Here is a 15416-nt window from a genome sequence, read left to right as displayed (position 1 = left end):
CAAGGATTGACTCATACAGGCCAAACAACAGGCAATAAGGTGCAACGGTGCAGAGAATATATCAGATATAGCAACACTGTGACGTAGCACGAGACATCATCTGGGATTTTGGACAGCGTAACATTGTGATATGACACCAGTGTTGTCAAAGGCTGCATTACAGTAAAGACATGCAATCTTCTGACCTTATTAGACGGCTCTAGCTGTTATATTATTTGTATTGGAATCATTACTATCCTATTTGGACATCATATCCACATTACTGATGAGTGTTTATCAAAAATGTCATTGTGTAAACATTTGATGACAATACCATAAATCCTTTCTACAGTATCGTCAAAATATCGATGGAGGTATTCCATCAAAAATATCCCCTTTTCTCCCCAATTGTACCCAGCCAATTACCCCACTCTCCCGAGCCGTCCCGGTTGCTGCTCCACCTCCTCTGCTGATCCGGGCAGGGCTGCAGACTACCACATGTCTCCTCCCATACATGTGGAGTCACCAGCCGCTTCTTTTCACCTGACAGTGAGGAGTTTCACCAGGGGGACGTAGCACGTGGGAGGATCATGCTATTCCCCCCAGTTCCCCCTCCCCCCCTGAACAGGCACCCTGACCAACCAGAGGAGGCGCTAGTGCAGTGACCTGGACACATACCCACATCCAGCTTCCCACCTGCAGACACGGCCAGTTGTGTCTGTAGGGATGCCGGACCAGGCCGGAGGCAACACGGGGATTCCATGATCCCTGTGTTGGTAGGCAACGGGACACCCGGACGCCCACGACTTGTGAAGTTGACCGTATCGCCCAGCCCTCGCTCCACTCCTTGCATCTTGAATGTAAGGCTCAACAGAGGGGAGTAACGCAGCAGTGAGGTTACAGACCGACGTGCAGATCAGGAGGACAGCTGGACATAGTCCTCCATACACTGTCAGTTGGCCAGCAAACCGGTTGTGGATGTTAATCAGTGAACTATTAAAGCAGCGCCTGATAACGTTTTTGCTATATCATTATTAAAATTCATTTTGGTCAGAGTGCAATGGCTATGGGAGAATGACACAGTCAGCATTGGGGGAAGTTCCCCTTATCTGCCACCAGGCACAAAACCACCCGGGAAATGCAGGGATTGATTTATGGCAGAAAAGTACAGCGATTTGACTTTACGTTGTCTGTGAACATGACTCTACTTCTGCTCAAGTCTTTTGACCTACGGCTTGTAAATACACACACCCTTGCTTCTATGCTATGAAGGGAAAAAAGTCTCTCAGTCGTCTTTGTGACAGATGGCATAAAAGACGTTGACTAAATCCACAAAAGGTACTTTTTATTTCAAGTAAAATACAAATGATTTATTTCTGCTGCATTTTTAACTGCATCTCTTTCCACCAGGTTTACACTGTAATATATATATATATATATATATATATATATATATATAAAAAAGAGAGAGAGAGAGAGAGCTATATAAAGCTTTTTTTTCCTGTATCCGTGTTGATATTCCGCTCCTCATTAGTTGAGCACTTAGAGCACCACTGACAGTTTTGGAAGAAAATGCTATATATATATATATTTACTTATTTTTAATATACATATTTTCCTCCGGGTGCTCCGGTTTCCTCCCACAGTCCAAAGACAGACATGTAGGTCAGGTGAACCAAAGACATGTAGGTCAGGTGAACCAAGGCCATGTAGGTCAGGTGAATTGGCTGTACTTAATTGTTCCTAGGTGTGTGTGTTTGTGGGCCCTGTGATGGCCTGGCGGCCTGTCCAGGGTGTCTCCCTGCCTGCCGCCCAGTGACTGCTGAGATAGGCTCCAGCATCCCCGCAACCCTGAGAGCAGGATAAGTTCAGGTTCAGATAACGGATGGATGGACACATTCAAAAACATTCAGGCTTTTACAGCTCAAGTTAATTTCAAGTAAAAAAAAAAAATACCAATGAAGTGAATGGCAGTTTAGGCTAAACCTAACCCACTTATAATCCAGCAAGCACACATGTTATTACTGGCCTGCTTCCCATGTTCACCACATCTGCTCTTCAACACAAGTTAAATACCTTTGCCTTGCCAGCAATGACCATCCTGCCCTCTGCCAGTCTTTCAGAAGGGGGACAGGCCTGCCAGTCTTTCGGAAGGGGGACAGGACTGCCAGTCTTTCGGAAGGGGGACAGGCCTGCCAGTCTTTCGGAAAGGGGACAGGCCTGCCAGTCTTTCGGAAGGGGGACAGGCCTGCCAGTCTTTCGGAAGGGGGACAGGCCTGCCAGTCTTTCGGAAGGGGGACAGGCCTGCCAGTCTTTCGGAAGGGGGACAGGCCTGCCAGTCTTTCGGAAGGGGGACAGGCCTGCCAGTCTTTCGGAAGAGGGACAGGCTTGCCAGTCTTTCGGAAGGGGGACAGGACTGCCAGTCTTTCGGAAGGGGGACAGGACTGCCAGTCTTTCGGAAGGGGGACAGGCCTGCCAGTCTTTCCGAAGGGGGACAGGCCTGCCAGTCTTTCGGAAGGGGGGCAGGCCTGCCAGTCTTTCGGAAGGGGGGCAGGCCTGCCAGTCTTTCAGAAGGGGGACAGGCCTGCCAGTCTTTCGGAAGGGGGACAGGACTGCCAGTCTTTCAGAAGGGGGACAGGACTACATTGGGGCTGTCGAGGGTCACTTGAGGCCGTGCTGGTAGAAACAGGACTTGCACACAGAGTTGACATTGTTCAAAAAGGAATTCAAGAAAACATTTTCAAATACTAACGTGTTTGTGTTTTGCAGTTTTTTGGATTCATTTATTTTACTTTAGATGACGTCAGTAACAAAGAAAACAAACACTTTAGCCTCGGTCCATTGATTTTAAATCGCAATGGCAACAAAAATCCCACAAGAAAACATCGACCTTTCCTTCCCAGTAAACCACACAACTTCTCACAGTTTAACCTTACTAACTTACAATGTGATTAGCCATGCATACCCCCACTTCTGACTGAACAGTCTTCATCAGAACCTTCATCAGAAGGGGATGCACTCATATTATGCCGGGCTTGAGAGGGGAAATGATGAGGGCATGGACACAGACATTTTCAGTAATCTAACCGGGACAAAGGGCTGAAATGTTCGTTTGCCAATCTGACCAAGATGCATCGAGCAGAGCCGATAGAGGACTACGCTATCAGAGGAAGGCCTGTGGGAGGTGACGTGTGTTCATATCAGCTGGGACCACATTAGGGTTCTCCCAGAGATATGCCCGGACGTGGGCTGGCAAACTTTGGCAGAAATAGCAGCGTGTAAGGCAAAAGGTTTAGAAGATGTCACATGCAAGAACAATAAGACATAGTGGAAGTGGCCTCGGCCGTGTAGTCATATCTTTTGGAACAGCGAACAGAGAAGCACGGAGCAGAAGCCCGCCAATAGAGCCTGGACGTAAGTCTGAGACGTCACTTCCCCCCCGGGAGTGACCAGAAGTCTACTTCCCGAATTAAAGAGCAGGACTAGGGTGCCAGTTTTAGAGCTCAATCACAGGCATGTGAAGAGAGAAATGTTTTTAGCCTGGATTTGAAAACAGCTCTGTTGGAGCACATCCAAGATATTCTATGCGATACGAGGTCCTACGAGGAAAAGACGGGTCAGGCGCTGGTTATCAAGACAGAGTTCAGTTATCACATCTCCAGATCTCTGGAGGAGTGTGTCCAGAGGGGTTCCAAAACAAGAAGCCTGACATCATGGACGGCTTCAGTCACATTTAACTTAAATGTGAGTTAAGGCACTCGTCCTATGTTAGTAAATGAGGATGACTGCCGGTCAGCTCTGAACACGAGAAAGGAAATGATGAGTTCACCCTTTTCTAAATAGGGAAGTAGCACACAGGAAGCAACTGTGCACCACATTCACAATGTATGACTACATTAAAACCACAGCAACTCTGGACAACGCCATCTGAACAGACCCGTTTTCTGTTTTTCTGAAGTTGCTCTTCCGTAACGAGACATCTGACGGAGTCTTAGCTCATTGGGACTCGGCTTTAAATCTCAGGACAGGGACTTATGGGCAATAGCATGGAAGCAACAATTTACTTAGACAGGCACAGCAAAGGGTAAAGACAGGAGTGTCTGGCGTGAAGTAGCAGCACTGTGCTGGGATAAAGTACGAGCCCTCCAGAGGACCACTCAGCAGTCACAATACACAGAGGTATTTCCTTCCCCATCCCATGAGACAGGCTTATTAATAGACATATTCAACCCAGACTGACAAAGCGTAGCATGCGAGCCAAAGAAGGAATGCAAGAGGAGGAGGTAGAATGACGTCGGGGAGAGACAGAACGAGACCGACTTGGCGAAGGACTTTAAAAAAGCTAAACTTGTTTCAAAAGGTGTCGTAAACGCAGCTGAGCTTGAGCCTGCATTTTACAGATGGACCACAGACCAGGGTGCTTGAGCTTACGACACAGTCAGACTGTAAAGCGGTATTGGGAGTACCACTAAACATGTTTAATATGCAAAATACACCTCCACAAAAAAAAAAAAGTGGAAAAATGAGCCTTTATCCTGAATATGCCAGGAGACTGCATCCACACAAGACAAGTGCTGGGTTGTAAGTCTGCAGGAGCGAGGCTTTAAAGGCCAATGGAAGCTTTAAACACCAAGTTAATGTGCCTCATTATTCTAACAACCATTCTCACACAATTTTATGGATCTTTTAATTTTCTACACTATATTCAAGCCACGAGTTAAACACAAAAAAAGCCTAAACGCTTCTTCTTTCAGGAAGTTATTCAAAACCAATTTTACCATTTCTATGAAAATTTCCCATAAATCTCAATTCCTAAAACACTCAAGGTGTTTAACTTTCTTGCTGTAAAACAAGGCTCATCCATTCGTCTACAAATGAGGAAACAGTTTTCCACAATAAACAAGATGTATACCAAAAGTTAAAGTCTAAACCGAGGCCGGCGACGTCAGGGAACAACAGCCACTTCACTTGGCTCCAAGTGTTTTAAACGATTTACAATTTCAATTAAAAAATAAATGAAATGAAAAACGGAGCCGTCTGTGCTTTCTAAAATGCAGTCACCACAAGATCCCAGCACTGCTGTAAAACTTTATTAAACCAAAATCACCATCTTGTGATCTAGGTTTCTGGAGGCAGCATTCATCCTCAGCTTAAAATGCAATAAAAGCCTTATCACCGCAGCAACACCTTCAGTCCACAACACAGCGTCACGCTCCAGAGTTTAACCCTCGTCCAAAGAGCTGCTGCACCACCGACTAAACACCGCCCCATCACCCTACCGCTTTCATGTGGAGCTCCAGGCCTTCTGATGGTAAAGGCTGCAGACACAAGTATATAAGACCACCAGCGTGAAAAGGCTATAAAAAGACTTTAGCGACATCTAATTAGTGATCTGTGGTACAAATTGTTGCTTTCAACATGGTTGTTAGAACTTGCAATTTCAGCTTTTAAATCTTTTTACATCAAGCTTCCAGGCCTGTTTGAATTATGGGAGCGCAGTTCTTACATCGATGCATCGCAGTTTGAGGATTTTGAGGAATTCCATTAAAAAGGTGAAACTATTTGGAAGATCAAAAAAAGTTATATATATATAAATAATCTGACAGTCCAACCAGGCAGATGAGATTATTACGTACTCTTGTAATCAGTGGCATAATTGACAGGAAGTGGATCAAATGCATCCAGCCAATCTAACATTTGATCAGCTCCACTACTGAGCATTCTGGGAGGAGGGCTGGGTTGTATAATGACTTCCTGTTGGCTTTTTATCTTTGCCAATCTACAGTTTGCTTCAGGAACTACAGGGAACACTTCCTACTTCAGGAAATGTTTGTCCTTTTTTGCAGTCCCACTGCTGTGCACATTTAGCACATACTCAGCCCATGAAAACATGCCTACACCAACGCCGATCTCAACATTACGTCCTGATGTTTCCTTACATCAATGTGCTACTAAATAGGAAGACTGGCAAAAGGAAAGCATTTAAAAAAAACAGGGTAAGAGTTGCACATTGTCTTTTTTTGCAGAGGGAAAGAATTTCTAGTTAACAGTATCACAGCTCTACTTTATTGGTCTCTTCCAAAAGACTTGTAACATAGCCCCACTATCCTACCTAAAGAAACACACGATCAGATCTGCGAAACTAGTGGCCGTTTGTCAAGCAACAGATCAGCCCAACAAGGCTGAGGAAAACTAGACTTCATTTCATCTCAGTCATGGGGGTTTTGGTGGGCTATACTAACAAGCACTCCGTGGCTTGTGCCCATTTGCAGTTTGGCGTTGTGCTACCGACTCTCGTGGACCTTTTTAGAGTCACAGGAGGCTCCATTCAGTTGAAGTTGGGGGACAGCGTGTCAGCAGTCTTTTTAAGGACGGTCATTTGATGCCACAGCAGTCACATGCTCCTAGCAGTCCATCTCATTCTGCTTGGGGAGGGGTTTAGGGTGAACCTCTGTGAAAACCACCGGGCAGTGCCTTTAGGAGGGTACAAAGGTGCAGACGGGTTTTAATGCGTCCTCTGGCATGGCTGGCACAAACCACCTTTAGTGAACTGCTGTTTAAGTTGCAGAGGATGAAAACTCAAGAGCTCCATAGTCCACGTTCCAAGATGTTAAGACCTTCATTTAGAACTACGGAACTCTAAACAGGTGTAATATTTTCCCTCCAGACCACGGGCATTCCACGCTTGTTTGAATGTTCCAGGAAACTGGTTTCATTTTTTTGGCCCAAAAATTCCCAACCCACCCATTCTCGACTCCCAACATTAAAATTAAACCCGTGTATTCAACGCTACAATCCTAATGATTGTTGCTCTTGTATTACTTTGCCTTCTATATGCTGTGTATGCGAAGGTGTTGGTGTTTTGATCATCGCAAACCCTGGAGATCCATTCAAAATGACACAAGTACAAGCACCTTCCCAATAGCTTAACTCCAATGTAAGGGTTGAACTCGAGCTTCAGCCATGGATACAGAGCGTATATATCTATGTATACACTAGAAGCTGATTGTGCCTGGACACAAAACAGCTAAGCATACTTACAACACAGGTCATATAATTCCAGTGGTCAACAAGCTTGATACTTCTGACGGTGAACCAGATGAAACCTGAACCCATACTTCAGCCATCAAACTCACAACAGGTGAGAGATGAATGAGAACATTCATGGCCGGACCCTTTAATGCCATGTAGATGTGCCTGTATTCCTGTGGTGTGGGGGAAACCAATGGAGCATGACACCTCACTCACTCTCATATACTTCAACTACAGACCGTAGATGCCCCCCTCACAAAACAGACACACCATTTTCACATACTTCCTACTGAACCGTCATCCCAGCACAAGTTCTGTTGGTTACTGATCTGGGGATATGACACACAAAGGCAAACCTAGGTATGAAAAGTAACCGACAAATTTAATGTCCCTCATGAATGTACCTCAGGTGCCACAAAAATATTGACTGTAATGTGCTTTGTATATCCCCAAAATGCATACCTACCGATGTCACTAGAGTAACACGAGATTAAATGCCTCGCTGAAGGACAATTGCTGTCTGAAGGAGCCCCTTTGTGACCGTTCAGACACAAGCTCCTTTCATAACGCAGCCTTTTCCTCTAAATGTTATGAAGCCCTTCCATTCAGGGGGTCATGTATCTCTGAGAGATGGGGCGGGGTCACCATTTAAAACAACTCCAAGTGTCTCATATCTTTTAAAAGGTTCTGTGACCCCTCACACATGCATCCGTCCTATAGCCAGGTTTTAAGGACACTCCAGCCTGCCAACACAATGAGGGAACTGATCAGAACGTAGTTACAGATAGAGGCATGCATGCTTGTTGTGTACATTTTACCTCCCCGGCATATCTTACATTTCTTTAGTGCATATTCAGCATCTCTTTTTAATAAAGGATAAACTAAATCTGCAAGTGAACTTCATTGTTGGACACGTACTTCAAAAAGGATATCTGGTTAATAGAAAATAATGAAACTACCTCCCTGTGCTGGGAAAATAAAGTGTTAAATTATCTACAACTGCAAAACAAATGAGACACGCCCTCTTAGCATCAGGACTTGCTGTTGGGTTACTCTGAACTATGCTCCGAATGCTGACAACTACACATGGACACTTGTGGCTTCAATATTGTATAATAATAAATCCATCCATCCATTATCCAAGCCGCTTATCCTGCTCTCAGGGTCGCGGGTGTCTCCCCGCCCTGGACAGGCTAGCAGGCCATCACAGATAATAATAAATAATGGTACATGAATGTCACAATATTCTCAGGAAATGTTATCTGGATTCTTCTCCAAGGTGTTTCCATCAGCTTGAATGTACACAGCCACTATGGCAGTCATACATGTACTACCTCACCACACCAGGGGACCTTTGAGCTGCCCTTCAACAGTGGTGTATAATGAATCTTACATAACAGCAATCCACCTAGACAAAAAAAACAAAAACCCCACCATGCATTTCAGCTGCCTTCTTTTCACAACACAGTCAATTTCCAGAAGAGGACTTACATAACCATGATGGACTTACTAAAAACATGCAATGCAGCCTGTACCATCACACACAATGCCAGCGGGGCCCAAGCAAAACGACAAAATCCACTGGGCGACACCTTTCCAGAAGTTATTTCACACTTGCTTTAAACAAACGGGCAAATAAATTAGGTGAAACCTGTGGTGAGCATTTGTTTGACTTTATCAACAAGTCCTTCGATGGCAACTGAAGACTGTCTTTAAAGTTACTTGACCAAGTTTATCTCGCACAGCCATGCTGAAGAATGCGTACACTAGACCGGGCAAAAATTCAAAAGGAGCTGGAGCAGCGGGCCATATCTCACCTGGAAATCAAACAGGCATAGGAGCTGAAGACACACCGGGGGTATTTCTGGCATGACAGGAAACTTCAACAAAAGCACACTCTCCATACCTCCTTAAATACCTCCAACCCAAGTGAGACTCTTGCTAGGCGACAGCATCAACCGGCTCTGTAGATTAGCTCAACAAGAGGCCACAGGAGCTGCCAGTCACCAGCTCGTCTAGGTGGACCGGGGTCACTGGGCCATGGTCGATCCCCTCAATCTCGCTTCACAAACCAACTTGCTCAAACACTGAGTATGGAGCCTCTTGATTAAGCAGATTCTAGAAATAGTGACTTACTGAAGTGGATTCCAGGCACCGTTCAAATCACGGAGCCAAGTGCAAACAGGCAAAACCGCTTCACATGTTCGCCATTTGGGGAAGAATACAATATCTCTCTTAAAATGTCATTATACATTGCACCCCACTAACAAGACTTTCCTTTACTAATCATGCCATCCTTCACACCGCAGTTGACTGACACCTGAAGGTGACGTCAGAGACCCTGCTACAGTCTAAACTAAAAATGTGACAGGTATGCGTGCCTAGCAGCCCAATAAGATTTCTGGCTGTGGGCTACAATGAATGAAAGGTTGGTTGTTGACATCCAGTTATGTTAAAATCATGCAAGTTTTATTTGCATAGAAGATGCAGTTAAACTTGACATCAAGTTTGTAATGCTGCTCAAGGTATAAAAAAAGCTCAAAAGTGTGGCCAGCAAAAAAACTTTACATTTATATATAAATATAATTTAAAAAAATAATAGCATTTTTGCTTTTTTTTTTTAAACCGTCCACGGTGTTGATACAAGTGACCAAATAATGAGGAGCGGAATATCATATTTGTTGAGCACTCTCCCCACCATTGAGGGTTTCATTTAAGAAGATGGATATATATATATATATATATATATATATATATATATATATATATATATATATATATATACTAGAAGAACCCCGCTACAATGTAGCGGTTTGGTTATCCACCCGTCTAAATCTCCCTCCTCTTCATCCTGCCAGCTACCCGCCTTCCCCCTGCCCCTAAACCCCCCCCCCACTCCAACCCCCTCCACCCAAATGCTCAGAATCATCTGAAATGCCGAGAAAAGTGGTTTTTAGCCATTTTAGAAAATGCATATTTGCATAATTATGCATAATTATTTTGATTTTCTGCTATTTTTCTGGTCCTCTCTGGAACAATACCCACCACCTCCAAAAAGAATTAGGATCACACACACACACGAATTGTTAGTTATGTGATGAACAATGTTTTTGCACAGCAAGAAACGGAAGATCCGCTGCGGCGACCCCTAACGGTCTCTGCTCCACCTCCTCTGCTGATCCGGGGAGGGCTGCAGACTACCACGTCTCCTCCCATACATGTGGAGTCACCAGCCGCTGCTTTTCACCTGACAGTGAGGAGTTTCACCAGGGGGACGTAGCACGTGGGAGGATCACACTATTCCCCCCCAGTTCCCCCCCCGAACAGGCACCCCGACCGACCAGAGGAGGCGCTAGTGCAGCGACCAGGACACATACCCACATCTGGCTTCCCGCCTGCAGATCAATTGTGTCTGTAGGGACGCCTGAACAAGCCAGCGGTAACGCCGGAATTCGAACCTGCAATCCCTGTGTTGGTAGGCAACGGAGCAGACCGCCATGCCACCCGGACACCCCAGGGGGGGTTATTTTTTGACTAGATATAACATTGACTTCACTAGCTCAAACTGCATATTGACTTCTTATAATGACGGATGAGTAGGCTTGTAGTAAAAAAAAAAAACTATCTGATGAAAAGTTAAAAGGTAAGATGTACAACTGCCAGATCATCTAGCTATCAGACCAGGAACCAAAGTTACCAGCGACTAAAAGCGATGAGTGCCATACGATCACTGATGACACACTACTAAGGAATTTTACCGTTTGTGAACCAAAAGTAAAAATGAACAAGACACTAGCAGGCAGACACCAGCAGCTCAACATCTCAAAAGAGGATATACAGAAATCAATGACACCCAGCCGGGAGTACAGCTGGAGTCATTTTACCACTGCCATTAACCTGCACACAGGTTGAGAACGCAAAGAATAATACTCATATATATGGTTGACACGATATATGATAGAGCTAGTATATAAACACTAGGTATGTCATTGGGTGCCTGTGTTTCCATACAAAATGCACACACAGACGGAAGAAAAAACATCCATATATCGCACAAATTCAAGTTAAACATTAACCGCTGTAATCTTTCCAGAGGACTCTGTTGTTGATATTTACACACAGTCACCTGAACAACACTGTTCCAGAACATTATGTCCAAAATAGTGACGGGGAAAAGCCGTTTTAAATCCTCAGTGTCCTTTCCCGAGCCCCTTACACAGAGCCACACAGAAGAGAGATGTCAGCTCTAGGGACAGTGTCAAAATAAATGAACTCAAGCTTGGCCATTTCTCATACGTTTCATTAAAAACCAAAAAAAAAAAAACACCCTTTATTTGGTTCTTAGGGTTCAGAGGGTACTAAAGCTTGCCGCTTCACTGCAAATAGGCACTCATCGGAAATCCAGCTTAGGGAAATAACATGGTTTTCAGGTGACTCTGAAGATCTTTTTCCTGCAAATGGAAGTTAACTTTTAACAGATGGGGGAAGCGGTGCAAAATAACTAGGCTAAACTGCTATCTGAGACCAAAGGTAAAAACACCGAGCGAATACATCAGGACACTTTTGTCAAATGTCTTGCATAACCAGGCAAGAGTGAACAATGACCTCAGTTGGCTATCAAGGTAAGGTCTGAAACTTGGGTTTTACAGAGGAGGATACTTTACATTTTACTACATGCTGCATCGCTTCTGTTTGACTCGGCATTAAGTCAAGGCCCTGATAGCGCAGGTCTCTGGGAACAGACAGCGGCTCTGACAGGGGACACATGTCAGAGACGGAGCAAAGCCTGTGTTAACTGCCACTCATCACACTTGTCCGTGGACACACTTCCTTGGCCGAAAACAAAACGACAGCATAGATACCGTCTACTGGGACTGGAGACAGACCTGACTTGTACTGAGACTGGAGACAGGCCTGACTTGTACTGGGACTGGAGACAGACCCGACTTGTACTGGGACTGGAGACAGACCCGACTTGTACTGGGACTGGAGAGAGACCCGACTTGTACTGGGACTGGAGAGAGACCCGACTTGTACTGGGACTGGAGAGAGACCCGACTTGTACTGGGACTGGAGAGAGACCCGACTTGTACTGGGACTGGAGAGAGACCCGACTTGTACTGGGACTGGAGAGAGACCCGACTTGTACTGGGACTGGAGACAGACCCGACTTGTACTGGGACTGGAGAGAGACCCGACTTGTACTGGGACTGGAGAGAGACCCGACTTGTACTGAGACTGGAGACAGACCCGACTTGTACTGGGACTGGAGACAGGCCTGACTTGTACTGGGACTGGAGACAGGCCTGACTTGTACTGGGACTGGAGACAGGCCTGACTTGTACTGGGACTGGAGACAGGCCTGACTTGTACTGGGACTGGAGATAGACCCGACTTGTACTGGGACTGGAGACAGACCCGACTTGTACTGGGACTGGAGACAGACCCGACTTGTACTGGGACTGGAGACAGACCCGACTTGAACTGGGGCTGGAGACAGACCCGACTTGTACTGAGACTGGAGACAGGCCTGACTTGTACTGAGACTGGAGACAGGCCTGACTTGTACTGGGACTGGAGACAGACCCGACTTGTACTGGGACTGGAGAGAGACCCGACTTGTACTGAGACTGGAGACAGACCCGACTTGTACTGAGACTGGAGACAGACCCGACTTGTACTGAGACTGGAGACAGACCCGACTTGTACTGAGACTGGAGACAGACCCGACTTGTACTGGGACTGGAGACAGACCCGACTTGTACTGGGACTGGAGACAGACCCGACTTGTACTGAGACTGGAGACAGACCCGACTTGTAATGAGACTGGAGACAGACCCGACTTGTACTGAGACTGGAGACAGACCCGACTTGTACTGAGACTGGAGACAGACCCGACTTGTACTGGGACTGGAGACAGACCCGACTTGTACTGAGACTGGAGACAGACGCAACCTGTACTGGGACTGGAGACAGACCTGACTTGTACTGAGACTGGAGACAGACCCGACTTGTATTGAGACTGGAGACAGACCCGACTTGTATTGAGACTGGAGACAGACCCGACTTGTATTGAGACTGGAGACAGACCCGACTTGTACTGGGACTGGAGACAGACCTGACTTGTACTGGGACTGGAGACAGACCTGACTTGTACAGAGACTGGAGACAGACCCGACTTGTACTGAGACTGGAGACAGACCTGACTTGTATTGAGACTGGAGACAGACCCGACTTGTACTGAGACTGGAGACAGACCCGACTTGTACTGGGACTGGAGACAGACCTGACTTGTACTGGGACTGGAGACAGACCTGACTTGTACTGGGACTGGAGACAGACCTGACTTGTACTGGGACTGGAGATAGACCCGACTTGTACTGGGACTGGAGGATAGACCTGACGTAGTGATATCCTTGATAAAAGCAACGCTCCTGACGAGACTGCACACCCAGGTCTATCAGCGACGACAGCACTTTTAAAAGTGGCTGAACAGAGAGAGAGTGGCTGAACAGAGAGAGAGAGAGTGGCTGAACAGAGAGAGAGAGAGAGAGAGAGAGAGAGAGAGAGAGAGAGTGGCTGAACAGAGAGAGAGAGAGAGAGAGAGAGAGAGAGAGAGAGAGAGAGAGAGAGAGAGTGTGGCTGAACAGAGAGAGAAAGGCTGAACAGAGAGAGAGAGAGAGTGGCTGAACAGAGAGAGAGTGGCTGAACAGAGAGAGAGAGAGAGAGAGAGTGGCTGAGCAGAGAGAGAGAGAGAGAGAGAGAGTGGCTGAACAGAGAGAGAGAGAGAGACTGAACAGAGAGAGAGAGAGAGTGTGGCTGAACAGAGAGAGAAAGGCTGAACAGAGAGAGAGAGGCTGAACAGAGAGAGAGAGAGAGAGAGTGGCTGAACAGAGAGAGAGAGAGAGAGAGAGAGAGAGAGAGAGAGAGAGAGAGTGGCTGAACAGCGAGGGCAGATGACGGGCCACACATGACATTACGGCGAGCTGGAAGTGATTACCAGCCGGTACTGTGGCATGATAAGGAAGGGGGTCCCATGAAACTCGTCGTAAACTGTTCGGGACAGCTGAAAGTCTACCAGCGGGCGCACATAACGCCTACATAGCGGTTCATTCTGAGACCAGTTAACGTCTCAGAAACGCAACGTGGGTCCGACATGAGGACCGACCGCCACAGACGCGCGGCTGCGAGCAGGTTGTGAGTAGCTGCCAGCACGGCAACGGAGACAAACCATCTGGTCTCTGCCATAAGTGGCTGAATCCCGCACAGGGTTCCATAGGTAGTCTAGCAGGCTATTCTAGCCGGACGCGTCTGTAGGCCTCACACGACCGACACACGCGTGCGGGACGCGGCGGCGGAGGAGCAAGTCACGTGTCCAGTACTTACAGTCCAAGTGCTTCTTTTTCGGCCCCATGACTTCGTGCGTGGTCGCCTTGCACACCGTTTTGCTTATGGCCGAGCCGGTGACGCTGTGCTGCGCGGCGGTTATCCGGTCTGTGATGCTCTGGCCCGACATCCTGCAGACTCCGACCACGACACGGTGCCTCGAAACCCAGCAGAATTCAGTCACGTCGCTCCCACGGTTCTGCCACCTGACGGGGAGACGGGGAGAAGAAGAATGAGACGACGACGGCTCCTGACTCACTTCAGCCCCCCAGCCCCCCCCCAGCCTCAGCCGCCCCCCCCCACCAGCCGCCCCAGCACACCTACCTCACCCGGGCCGGACGGCGAACAGCTGAGAGCCGCGTTACTCCACAGCCACAACACACCAACCGCTCTCTGCTCTGCCTTTGCCTCGCGGCTCTCCCCCTTCGCCCGTGCGACTCACTCTTCCTCTCGCGTTCGCTGCTCTTCTTTCTCGCTTCCTTTCGGCTCCCGGCGAGCTCCGTCCACTTTCCCACCGCCTCCCCCTGCCGGGTTTAAATGGACTGCAGCTCCTCGGGAAAATGGCGGGCCCGCTTCCTGCCCGGCTCAGCCTCCCCCAGCCGAGCGCACACGCGCCACAGCGGACCGCGCGCACGGAGATGGCGCTCAGAGCTGTGACGTCTCACACGGCCATGCGCTCGGCGCGACGCACGACTACAAATGGACGCGGTGCAGACGTTACAGCGGGTCGTGACGGCAACTGGCCCACGTCAGCCATCAGCACCGGCACCAGCTGTGTTTATGTGCAGCAAGAGAAGTGACCAGATTCTTCTGGCCGACCCAACAGCAACAGCTCCAACACTTTCTGAGCTGCTTTCCAGCTGAGGTCACCCTCACCAGCACGCCACCCTTACATGTCTTTCATACAGCACCACACCCATGACGTGGTCACCACACACAGAACCAGCCTGCACACACAGTACCTGCACACACAGTACCAGCACACACAGTACCAGCACACACAGTACCAGCCTGCACAC

At 47.5% G+C, this 15416-nt stretch overlaps 1 protein-coding gene across 13 annotated transcripts in view; it reads right to left on the bottom strand.

The window, feature by feature from the left end:
• picalma (phosphatidylinositol binding clathrin assembly protein a) overlaps positions 1–15030 on the bottom strand; it is a 48536-nt gene extending 33506 nt beyond the window's left edge. For all 13 annotated transcript variants that reach the window (XM_056284171.1, XM_056284178.1, XM_056284179.1 and 10 more), the window contains exons 1-2: positions 14722–15030; positions 14398–14603 (exon numbers count right to left, since the gene is read on the bottom strand). In XM_056284171.1, coding sequence (XP_056140146.1) covers positions 14398–14527 — 130 coding nt within the window. In that variant the 5' untranslated portion in view covers positions 14528–14603; positions 14722–15030. The remainder of the gene's footprint in view (positions 1–14397; positions 14604–14721) is intronic.
• Positions 15031–15416: the final 386 nt, after the last annotated feature.

This window comes from Lampris incognitus, chromosome 8, assembly GCF_029633865.1.
Source record: "Lampris incognitus isolate fLamInc1 chromosome 8, fLamInc1.hap2, whole genome shotgun sequence".
Classification (NCBI taxonomy): Eukaryota; Metazoa; Chordata; class Actinopteri; order Lampriformes; family Lampridae; genus Lampris; species Lampris incognitus.
The sequence above is the reverse complement of the archived record's forward strand: the minus strand, read 5'-3'. Positions and strand labels throughout refer to the sequence as shown.